Here is a 12,579-nt window from a genome sequence, read left to right as displayed (position 1 = left end):
AGCTGTTAATGTGGCCTTTTCCTAATTGCACCTCAACTCCACAGGGTACACGGCATTTAATGGAGTTGACTTTGAAGGAACCTTCCATGTAAATACCCAGACAGATGACGACTATGCCGGCTTTATCTTTGGTTACCAAGACAGCTCCAGCTTCTATGTGGTCATGTGGAAACAGACAGAGCAAACATACTGGCAGGCCACACCGTTCCGCGCCGTGGCAGAGCCTGGCATTCAGCTCAAGGTATCGGCGGTTTGAATCCCCATGCTGTCCGTCCTTTCTTCTAGGCCTTTTACTTCCTGAAAGGCACTGCATTAATCTGAGAAATGGATGCAGCCATGGTGATGCTTGTCCCAGGGAGCCTAGAGTGACGGCCTTGCCTGCCTTCGGTTGAGCCAGCACATTCCAACCTGTGGGACTCAATGCTGCAAATGTTAGGGGTCAAAGAGGTGGAGAGGGTGGCACACACCTTAATCCCAGCACTTGGGAGGCAGAAGCAGGCAGATCGTTATGAGTTCGAGGCCAGCCTGGTCTACAAAGCGAGACCAGGACAGTCAAGGCTACACAGAGAAACCCTGTCTTGAAAAAAAAAAGTGGAGAAGGTTTAAGGCATGCGTACTTCAGGCTGACCATGTCAAAAGCTAGCCAATGTCTTTCATCAAAGGGATGAACTGCACAGGAACAGCGGGCTACTTCTGTTACTCCTGATAGGACAGCCAGACAGTTGTTGGGAGTGAGCAAATGGGTAGACCAACAGACTTGTATCAGGAAAAAAGTAGCATGAAAGGCATAGTACTATATCCACTGCTAAGCTCCACAGGGCTGGAGCCAGCTCAGGAAAAATGACATTTGCAGTTTTTGCTTCTGCAGCTGACAGTAAGCGTGAGTCCACCTCCATGTTGGCCTCAGATGCCTGAAGCAGAAAGGACCGTCATGCCCTGCGCTAACATTTTGCTCACGTCTTTGTCCAGGCTGTGAAGTCTAAAACTGGCCCAGGGGAACATCTCCGAAACTCCCTGTGGCACACGGGGGACACCAGTGACCAGGTCAGGCTGCTGTGGAAGGACTCCAGGAACGTGGGCTGGAAGGACAAGGTGTCCTACCGCTGGTTCCTTCAGCATAGGCCCCAGGTGGGCTACATCAGGTAGGCTGGGGGTCCTTCTGCCATGGAGGGCAGGGAGGGGTGGGTGTACAGTACACTCTACAAACCGGAGCCTCCGCTTCCCGGAGCAGTCCCAACCTCTGATAGTCCTCAGGGCAGGGCTTCCAGAAGAAGGGTGGGGCTTAACGACGCATCCCGGGACAGTAGGGCCAAGCTGCAGAGCTAAAGTACGTCACAGGGAGGCCATGGCTTGGATGTTCTCTTAGGAAAGTGTGATAGTGGACCAGAGGAGAAAAGACATACAGCTGGGATGGTACCCAGACGTTCCCGACGCTCCTCCAGCACCCCATAGGATCTCTCCTCATGGGTAGTCCACATTGACTACAGAGTCCCTTGCAGTCTTGTCCTTTCTACTAGGTCATACGTCCCAAAATGGCAGCATCTGTGGTTCAGGTCTCCGTCGTGCTCAGCACAGTGCCGGGCATGCGCTGTAACACAGTGTGAACTGTGCATCACGTGACTGCTGTGATGGCCTTTGTTTCTCTATAGGGCTGTTTTGCTTTTTGTTGTTGTTGTTTTGTTTTGTTTGTCTAACTAGTCTTGGGAGTTACAGTGGCTCGGGGCTGCATTTTGTAATGCAGTCAATGTTCGTGCCCTGGACTTGCAATGCTTGAGTGGTGATTTTGGTGAGGGGGGCAGGGGCGGCAGTATGTGGATTGCCGCTTCCTAGCCAGGGCAGGAAGGTACCCGATGTTCTGTTGTACCTGGTAAGAACAAAGCGGTGAGAGCTAACTCACGTTCTGGTCCTTGTGGTCTCCTGTCACATGCCTCCATTCGCTCCACAGGAAGACCAGGTGTGGTCGTGCTCTTACCTGATTGAACCCTTTCCGTCCTAAAATGAAACCATTAAAATATGACCTATTTACGTATATAATTTTAGAAAGATCAATCTGAACCCTAAAACTGCGAAGAAATAAGAATTGGTACTGCACAACCAAACAGGAAATACTTGGGCACAGCTCCACCAGAAGACAAAAGGAGCAGCCGCTTGGAACCATGCCTAGAATCACACGAAGGTGGCATTTAAACACGGAGCAATGTGTAGGAGAATTAAGGATTACAGCGGCGTTGCCAGTGCTGACTTGTGAACCAATTCTTAATTTCCGAACAAACGAAACATCATGCTCAGGCACTCCTCAGTTTACCCCAAGGGAGCTGAGTTTAACTTAAAATGGGTGTAGAAGGCCTGGCAGTGGTGGTGCACGCCTATAATCTCAGCACTTAGTGGGCAGAGGCAGGCGGCTCTCTGTGAGTTCGAGGCCAGCCTGGTCTACAGAGTGAGTTCCAGGACAGCTAGAACTATTACACAGAGAAACCCTGTCTTGAAACCCCTCACCCCGACCCCACAAAAAAAAAAAAAAAAAAAAAAAATCAGTGCAGAAGAGAACAGTGCTCAGGGTAAAACAGTTCCCTCTCCCAGGCCCCTCACCTTCCCAGAGGACACTCCACAAGGGTACAGCATGCAGGATAAGCTTTGGCCATTCACTCTGGGATATTCGAAGGCATCTGGGGGCTCCTGTCACTCAGTGCGCCTGGGACAACTGAAACTGCCCCCACAACTGCCTAAAGCCACTTATTCTCTTAGTGAGAATCGAGGCCCTGCGAGCCCACCAGTGAAGTCAGCTAGAGCTAAGGGCCTACCAGCAGGGGTTCTAACTACAGCATTCAGATAGCATAACTCTCAAGGCAGTGGTGACACAAAACTCTTGTCCACGATGGTCAGGCTATTTCATTTTAACTCGCCACTAAGTACCTATTCAGGAACTGTGTGCCTGACACCATGCTAGGCCTGTTTTAGATAGTTTGGGGAGACATGGACATTTGGTTCCTGTCCTAGGGAACTGCTAATCTCACTGGGGAGGGACCAGCTAGAGTCAGTGAGAAACCGTGCTCACCGTGGACACCTGTGCTGTCTGCAGGGTGCAGTTCTATGAAGGCTCAGAGTTGGTGGCTGACTCGGGGGTCACCATAGACACCACCATGCGCGGAGGCCGACTTGGCGTGTTCTGCTTCTCTCAAGAAAACATCATCTGGTCCAACCTCAAGTACCGCTGCAACGGTAACCTCTGTGCTATCAGCCCACCACATGACAGGGAGTGACCAAGAGAGAAGCCCTAGCTTATTCCTGTAGCATCCATCCGTTCCCCCAAAGCCCAGAGCGCACACCACGTGCTCATTAAAACCTGATGTTCCCTGCAGTAACTCAAGTGAAAGGCAGAACGGGGCTTTCCTGTTTCCCCAAATGTGAAAATTGGAACCCATAGAATTTAACAGCATGGTTTAGAGCTGGGGGTTCAGTGAGAAATTCAGCTGGTTTAATTTACAGGCAGCCTTTCTTTTCATAAGGCTCAGACATAATCACGGACTGAAAAGGCACTCTGCCTGCTAATTTTCCTTAGGCCTATGAATAAGCACTGCTGGGCTGTAAGCCAACAGTGCACAACAAAGCAGCCTGAGGTAGAAAATGGCTACAAGCCTGTGGGAGACTTGGGTGAGCTGACAGCGCCCCCTACAGGAGGCCTGGGCAGCATGCGCTGGGCCGTGATTCAAGAGTGGAGGGACCTCTCAGTAACAATCAATCCTGACTGTTGTTGCAGACACCATACCGGAGGACTTCCAGGAGTTCCAGACCCAGAGTTTCGATCGCTTGGATAATTAAGCCAAAGAAGCAATCTTACAGCTGCTTTCTCAAATGCTAAAAACATCATCTTTTTTTTTTCAACTTCCCATAATTATCTTTATATAACTGTGGCTTCTTTTCTTTTACCAGCCCTAATACGTTAAACCTTTTTATTACGAATGTGGAAATAAAGGAGAGACTATTTCTAATTACCGCGAGACTCGGTCATTTCTAATGTGAACTCGGGCTTTGTTGTTTACTGAAGGCTCTTTGGTAAACGTAAGAAATTGTTTCTTTTTCCTCTTGAGTGTCTAGTGTGTGTCACTAAGTGTGTGTGTGAACTGGACAACCAGATGAAAGGTCTTTTCTGGGGTGACCCTACTTAGTGCCACACTAAAACCTCCTTTCTGCTCACATAGTGGCCTCCTCTTTCTTGGGATGGAGTCTCTAGGGCACCCTCCCTAGGCTTCCAGAGGCCACATTCTGAGAAACCTGAAGGAGATATGGCCCCATCCTTTCTGACACTCTCCCCTCACCCTTTCTGTCACCACCTTCCACAGACACTTACATATTTGGCTCCCCCTAGTGTCATGTGAGTCCAGTGGGGAAAAAAATGGGATCTTGTCATTGAATTCCGAACCCCATAGTACCAGGCATGAAGTAGACAGGCAACACACGTTTGCTGGGCGAATGAATAAAGAATAGTGCCCTCTTAGATAACAAGAACAATGGGATGTAGATGGGTCAGGTGAGCCCTCTTATAACCCCTGAAGCTGCCTGAAATCCATGCTCAGATGGACAACAACAGTAGTGCCAGCTGCTGTGGGCACAGGGCAGAGGCTTGCCTCATCCATGCACTAGCCATCACTTTCCAGTTGTCAGTCAAGATACACAGAAATGTTATAAATCCCCTTGAAAGTTAATTCCAATAAGTTTGGTGACTTGTTTTTATCACCGTCATCACCACCACCATCATCATCATTATCATCACCATCATCTTATGGTTTTAGATGAGGTCTCATGTAAACCAGACTGGCCTCCAACTCTCTGTGTAACCAAAGATAGCCGTGCGCTTCCAGCCCCCTTGTCCCCCTTCCTCAATGCTAGGCTTACAAGCATATGTCATCTCGTCTGGCTTCATGTGGTACTGAATTCTAGGTACTGAATTCTAGGCAGCCATTCCACCATTTGAGCCCCGCCCCACCCCACCCCACCGCCAGCTCAACAGTACATTTTTCATTCCCGTAACTCCCTAGAATACCATCAATCATACATTATAAACACTCACCCCAGTGTTTCCACAGCTCCAGTATTCAGCGTGTCTAATGCTGGCTAATAGTATGAGCTATGCTGGATTTGGTGTCATCTTCTTTAGCTATAAAGCCTAGAAGGAGGTGGTAGGCATCAAGTCTCAATGAATGGGGAACTTAAGCCGGCCCATCCTTGTTGCCGCTGGCAACCCAGTCTGCTGGTGGAGCAGCCACATGGCTGCCAGCAACTCTTGTCAATCTCTGGGTGAGACACATCTACAGACCTTTCCCAATTTGGAACGCCCTGCGTGGGGAAGGCGGGCAGGCCGATGGCTGGAGGTAGTGGGGATAGCTACCTTTCAAGCATCCCTCTTTTCCAGCTCACACAAAGGTAGTTTCTGAGCCCTTGGGTCTTATAAGAGCCCTGAGGCTCTCTCTTTCTTCTGCTCTGTGGTATAAGGTGATTATACCTGTATAGCTATTTGGATGCTTTTTCTCTGGACCTCTTTGTGTTTTATTAGGCACGATGAGGAAGGTTACAGATCCTCTTCTGGAGAAATATTTCTGATCACTGAAGCCTATCAAATCATATACATGAAATACAGTCATCTGCTGTGCAAGTGTGTTGGCTGATCAGATCTAGGGAGTCTAGGTTTAATCTTTGCAGCATCCCCCAGCCCTTACCTTCTTCCCACTCCCTCTTCTGTGATGTTCCCTGAGCCTTGGTGAGATTGGTATAGATGTCTCGCTTAGGGCTAAGCACCCAATACTCACTTGACCACAGCACTTTGAACGCTTGAGTCTTTGCTCTAACCGCTGCCCACTTCAGCTGAAGCTTCCCTCATCAGGGCACCAGCAGCACCAGTCTGTGGGTATAAACATAAACACTCAGAAGGCAGTTTGTCAACAAGTCAACTCAGTAGAACAGCAATAGGACCCCTTCCCCCTTAGAGCCTATGATCTCCCAAGCCACAGGCCTTGGAGCAGCCATACAGTCCTGGGTGTGAGTTTCCCCCTCCCGTGGAGCAGGCCTCAGATCATCTCCTGATTGCTTCTGAAACTTAGGGTATAAGAGATGTCACTTTGAGGGAGAGCTCATGCACAGGATGTAGGGGAGAGTCCTTGGACAGAGAAGGACACCCAGGGTATCAGGAGTAGAGGCCCAGGACATAGGATCAAGCAAAGAAATGGATTCATAAGACATTCTGCCTCTGCCTCGGGAAGACCGGAGATGCTTCCTTCTCCCACTGGGGGCACTAGCCTGTGTTTCACAAACAGAAGTGAATGCCTACATCTTCCTTTTCATGTGGCCTATAGAGTCAAGGAGGGTGATAGAGGTGTAGGAGGTAGTCACTGTTATTTAAATTCCATCAAGCATTATTTTATGGTCCAAATCAGGAAGCTAACAGAAAAGGAAGTAGCTAATTAATTTACATAAGTAAATAAATAAGATCTGACCCAGAAGTAAGGCATCTTCAGAACCAAGGTGTTAGCATAAGGTCATTGTGTAATTCAAGGGCTGATTTCTGTTTCCCACCCCCATAATCTGGTTGCAAGTCTTGTTCTGAGAATCTCCTGTCTCAATGTTGTATAAACTCCGCTCCCCAATTGTCCTCTTGTATGCTAATAAAGCTGCTTACAGCCAATCAATGAACAGGGGAGAGAATAGGGCTGGACTTCCTGCCAACCACAGGAAGGAGTTAGGAGAAGAAGCAGGGGATTCAGCCAGGGAAAGAGCTGCAGGAGAGATGACGAAGATTCAGGTGGAGCAAAGAAAGAACTAAAAAGCAAGTAACTCAAGGGATTTAGCAAAAATGGAGTCAGGATAACATAGAGGGTTAAGAACGGGCTAAAACTGCTCAAGATTGCATTGTAAAGTTTTATAAGCAAATATTAAAGTCTCAGTTATTTGTGTGATAGCCAGGATAAGAAATAAACTAAGAGAAACAAACACTGTTTCATAAAAAATGACCTTTAACACCAGGTGGCTGATAACATGAATTGAGAGGAGGCGATGTGCCATTTGGAGCCACATGTGGGGTCCTAGCAACAGTGGCTTTTTCTGGAATAGGTTTTACTTCTTTTACCTTCCCTTGTGTGTGTCATCCGATGTGTCAGGCTAATGATACAGAAAGCCCATTATAATAAAGCAAAGGTCAATTAGTGGTCATCTTAGTCAACTGTGCCCCACGTAACAGAGCCCGTGGTTGCATCAGCCTCCAGACACGTGGTTGCCCCTGTCTGCTCTGCCTGTCTGGCCTGCCTTGGTAATGATGGAAGCTTCATGGATAGCATAATGCTTTTCTCTCAGGGCTAAGCTCTTTATTGGGTAGGATGCTTATCCTAAGGCCATCTGAAACCACAACCAAAATAAGCCTTTCCTCTTTGCAAACAGATCGTATCATAAATGTTGTTATAATAAAGGAATGTTGAATAGCACAGGAGAAGTCAGAGATGAGGGAACCATAGGCGCACAGATCCCTCTTGAAGTGACCATGGCCACACCTAGCCCCATACTTTGAAGCTAATTGACCACGTAGGGGCCTCAAGTCTGTTTGAACCTGTGTAATCTTTTATTTACTTCCTCAAACCCCAAACTTCCCTTTATGGGCTTATTTTGGGGTATACAGAGGTCAGAAGAGGTTCTAGGTCACTGACTCATCCACCACAGCCTCACTGGAATGAGAAGTCTGGGTCAACCCCCCCCCAAATGGAATGGTTGAACTCAGGAAAACACACAAAGGAATGGGGGAGGGTGGTCACTGTCTCCAGGGCATGGATCTGACATCTGGACGACCTCAGAGGTCAACTATTGCTGTGGCGAAACATCACAACCAGGGAAACTTATGAAAGAAAACACTGAAATTGGGGACTCACGATTTCATAAGATTAGAGCTCATGACCGTCATGGCAGGGAGCGTGGCATCAGGCAGGCATGGCACTAGAGGGGTAGCTGAGAGCTCACATCCTGATTGATATAAGCAGAGAGAACAAACTAAACACAAGGCAGAGAGAGCTAACTATTAATGGCATGTGCTTTTGAAACCTAAAAGCTCGCCACCACTGACACGCCGCCATCACCGAGGCCACTCCTCCTAACCCTTCCCAAACAGTTCCACCAGAGGAGGATCAAGCATTTAAATAGATGAGCATATGGGGGCCATCGTCATTCAAACCACAACGTTAATGATCTAAAGAATAAACTTATGGGAGTTGGGGATTTAGCTCAGTGGTAGACTGCTTGCCTAGCAAGCACAAGGCCCTGGGTTTGGTCCTCACCTCTGGGGGGAAAAAAAAGACAAAATAACAAGAATAAGCTTATCTTTGACAATCTAGAGCCTCCTGAAAAAAATAAAATAGCTACCCCAGGCTCATCAAGGAAAGAAACTGGAGTTTGCTCAAGAGGCAGAGGGACGGCACAGGAAGCAGAGAAAGGGCAGGGGAACAGAAGGTGGGAGTCTAGAGCGGTCTGTTGCTCCCATGCCTGTGCAGCATGAGAAGGTGACAGAAGCCTCTACTGCGGCAGCCATGTGACTGTGGGCTGGAGCAGAGTTGAGGGCATGCCCACAAATCTATCCAATGGCTCCACTGAGCATCACGAGAGAGCAACGATGAACAGCAGATCCCCATAAGAACACGCTGTAACTACAGAGGCCGCAGTGGGTCACGGGAGATAAGGCTTCATCCCCTGAAAGCACCCAAACCCCAGGATTCCTAAGGGGAAGATGAAGTTGAGGAAGAGGCCACAGTTAGGACTGGCATCAGAGGCCATCTGGGAGAGGACAGAGGGCATGCTGAGAGCCAGGCTCCTCTCAGTACTCACAGAGGGGAACAGGCAGACGGGCAACATCAAAGCAGCCTGTACTCAAGCATGGTGGTCCTCAGGGACTACCAGGGATGCCCCCACAGACACTCCTAGCTCCAAAGGTGTCTCTAGGGCCCTGTCTGTCCAACCTCAGTCACTACAGGCGGAAGCAAGATAGTCTCAAATTTAGGTACAGAGAGAGGAGCCTTCAAAGCACACCTACCACTCCAGATGGACCCCCTTGCACTTATTGTTACAAGAAAAAAAAAAAAAACTGATGAGCACAAAAATCAAGGAAGTACAGGAGGCTGGGTTTAGTTCAGGTTGTAGAGTATTTACCCAACATGCTCAGGGCTCTGGGTTTGATCTCTTGTGTCACATCAACTGGGCAAGGCGGCACACCCCTGCAACTGCACCATTCCAGAGGGAGAGGATTAGAAATCCAAAGTCATCTTTTTGTTTGGTTGGGTTTTGTTTGTTTGTTTGTTTGTTTGTTGTTTTTTGAGACAGGGTTTCTCTGTGTAACAGCCCTGGCTGTCCTGGATTCACTTTGTATACCAGGCTGGCCTTGAACTCAGATATCCGCCTGCCTCTGCCTCCCGAGTGCTGGGATTAAAGGCATGCACCACCATGCCTGGCTCCAACGTCATCTTCTATACAGCAAAGTGGAAGCCAGTCTGCAATACAAGAGACCCTTATCTCAATGATTGAGTGATTGACTGATCAATTGATTGATTAGGAAAGAACAATGAGACCTACATAGCCGTCAGAGGCCCATCCATCATCAGGACAGTTCACACTCATACCATAAAACACATCAGGCACCCACTGTTGAGAGCGACTGTGCCCACAAAGAAGGAGTTTTCTAGCTAAGTGGAAACATCTGTCACTACATTTGGAGGGTTTTGGGTTTTTTTCCTAGACAGATGCTCATTCGTTGCTTATTTTACAGTGCTCACTAGAGTAGACAGTAGCAGCTATCTAGTGTCTAGGAAAGTGTATGGAAGGAGGACTTTAACTGAGGAAGTTCTCAAGCTGCTTGTTTTTATTCTTTGTTTGTCTGAGGACACGTGTTTGCTTTGTAGCCCAGGCTAGCCTTGAACTCCCAATCCCTCTCCTCTATCTCTCAGTGCTGGGTGTGTAAAACCACAACTAGGTGGTGGTCAGTTTATTTTCCATGTTACCGTCAACATTCCCACCCTCACCCTCTGTGGCAGATTCAGTGGGTTGCTGCATAGGAGCAGAACTCCCCAAAGCCCCTCAGTCCTGAATTTTCCTCAAAGTCCCTGGAGGATGAGAACTGGGACATGTCCAGGTTCACATGCTCCCCACCCCCACCCCCACCTCAATAAAGTACCTGTGAACAGGCTGGTGACATGGCCCAGTGCCGGGGTCTGTATCCGGTGACAGAGAGGTGGAGTCGGTGAAACGGAAAACTCTGACTACTGGTTGCAGTTTGAGCAAGTGGCCCCCAAATAGCTCGAGCCGTCTTTGTTTATACAGAATTTTAAAGCATTACACATATACAATATCAGATTAACCTTTAATTATTAACCAAAAATCTCAACGTGCATTAAATTTCTCTTGTTCCCTCCTAGTGATTAACCTTTATCCATATCTAAGCAATATAGTATTACCATCCAAAGGATTATGTCATAGCTAAATACATCTAAGTATTGCAAGCCAAATGATTATATCTAGCCAGGCACAAGCAGTTTGGTTTGTGCGCAGGCTGGGGGAAGACATGCAGTTTCAAAGTAAAAACAATTAAAATCCAAGAATAAGTCTCTAACAGTGAAATAACTTTTACATCTTATTATAATCTGAACCAATATACTCATAAGATATATTAAGCTATCTTATAAGCCAATTTTATATAATTATACAGTATGGTCCTACTCTATTACAGCTTTCTCATTAAGCAGAAACAATTATCATTTTTCATTATCCAATACTATTTTCTTCTTTGTCCAAGGTAGGAATGAATCCAACCAATTTCTTTTAAGATCATAACAAATTTTTACTTACTAGCTTGTCCTGAAGTTAACTTGACCTAATAATGAACTCTTCACTACTGACCTTCAGGGCCCCATCTAAGCAGGTCCTGTCTCTTCAGGCCCTAATCTTCTCTTGGTGTTGACCTTTCTCTCGCTCTGATGCATTAGCATACTTAGGTCCTCAGAAGCAGCTGACCTTTCCAAGCCCTTTTTCTTCCTCCAATATTTTATCAATATTTAAAGACCATCTACTAAGGAATCTTTATTATAAAGGTCTTGGCCAATTACGTCTTTACTTGACCTTAATAAACAAGCAGGGGTCATAAGCAGGAATCATGGCTCCGTCTCTCAAGGGTTGACATAAGTATTCTGGCCATCGTTCCCACTGGATCTCACTAAGTGGAAGAAAAGCTCCAAGGGCCTTGCCACAAGGAGATCACTCATAGAAGACTCGTGTATTTTTCTCAAGAGATGGAACATGGGTCCTGTCAGCCAAGCACTGAAAAGTGTTTGTTGTTCAAGCCTGCTGATGTGTGTTCAAGCCCAAGAACCCATGAAAGCAGACATACCATGGCGCATGCATGCATTTGCTGAATACATTTCATAACATGCCATGTGGATCTTTCACACACATATACATAATAAATAGGAGACAGACAGATAGAATATAAGTAGGTAGGTAGATAGATAGATAGATAGATAGATAGATAGATAGATAATAGATGATAGATACTAGATAGATAGATAATTGCATGTATAGGTGGATACATGGATTAATGGATGGATACATGCACACATGGATGGATGGACTGATAAATGGGTGTATGCATGGATAGATGGATGGATGGATGACAGATAAATAGATATATTTGTGGGCTTGTAAAGACAAACAGCATCAAGCTCAACAAGAGACTGCCGGTGCATGGCTCTTTGCATATGATCCACTAGAGGGCAGCAATGTTCTAAATATAACCTTGTTCTCAACCCACGGCTCGTCAAGGTGAATTACTTTTTAAAAATTGTGTACAAATTGAATAGGTTTCCTTTTGGTCGTTTTCACACATGTTGATTTTGGAGTGAGCCTTTCTTTGTTCTTTCCTTCTCCTCCACCTGCCTACCCTTCTCCCTAGCTTGCTCCCTTTATTCCCAGTCTGTCCTGTCTATACCACAGGCATCCTTGAGAGGTTCTTGCGCTGAGATTAAAGAAGGATGTGGTTTATGAAATTACTCCTCTGTTCAGAACACGATGGCCAGTCCTGGTGGTCCAGTGCTTAGCAACTTCCTTTACCTAAATGAACAACAGCAACTATCACACGGGAATCGTGCCACTACGAATTGGTGTCTCAGAGAACACCGGCTCTCATGTGTTTCAGGAGAAAATTCTTTATCCTCAGCACAGAGCCACAGTGCATGAGCCATGAGCACAGAGCCATTCATCTATCCACTCATCATTCACTCATTCGCTTGTTTAAGTCCTGCTGGGCAATGCTGTGTGTGTGGTGCCACACTAGGGATGGTCACACTAGGGATGGTCACACTAGGGATGGTCACACTAGGGACCATGATAGTCAGAACAGTGCGCGCAACACCTCAGTGCAAAGAAAGCCTTCATCATCTCATGCGGTCCAACAGAAAACTGTCAGTTTAAAACACTGAAGGTTCATTGCTTTGTTTTTGCTTGAAGTGTGTGTGTGTGTGTGTGTGTGTGTGTGTGTGTGTGTTGGTTTTGTTTGGGGTTTGGGTTTTG

General features: G+C 46.9%; 1 protein-coding gene across 1 annotated transcript in view; it reads left to right on the top strand.

The window, feature by feature from the left end:
- Positions 1-3,984, top strand: part of Thbs4 (thrombospondin 4) — a 42,453-nt gene extending 38,469 nt beyond the window's left edge. Inside the window, exons 19-22 of the mRNA XM_051172498.1 lie at positions 45-241; positions 970-1,142; positions 3,080-3,219; positions 3,758-3,984. Coding sequence (XP_051028455.1) covers positions 45-241; positions 970-1,142; positions 3,080-3,219; positions 3,758-3,819 — 572 coding nt within the window. The 3' untranslated portion in view covers positions 3,820-3,984. The remainder of the gene's footprint in view (positions 1-44; positions 242-969; positions 1,143-3,079; positions 3,220-3,757) is intronic.
- Positions 3,985-12,579: the final 8,595 nt, after the last annotated feature.

Source organism: Acomys russatus, chromosome 30 (assembly GCF_903995435.1).
Source record: "Acomys russatus chromosome 30, mAcoRus1.1, whole genome shotgun sequence".
NCBI lineage: Eukaryota > Metazoa > Chordata > Mammalia > Rodentia > Muridae > Acomys > Acomys russatus.
Note: the sequence above shows the minus strand (reverse complement) of the source record. Positions and strands in the feature narration are given on the sequence as shown.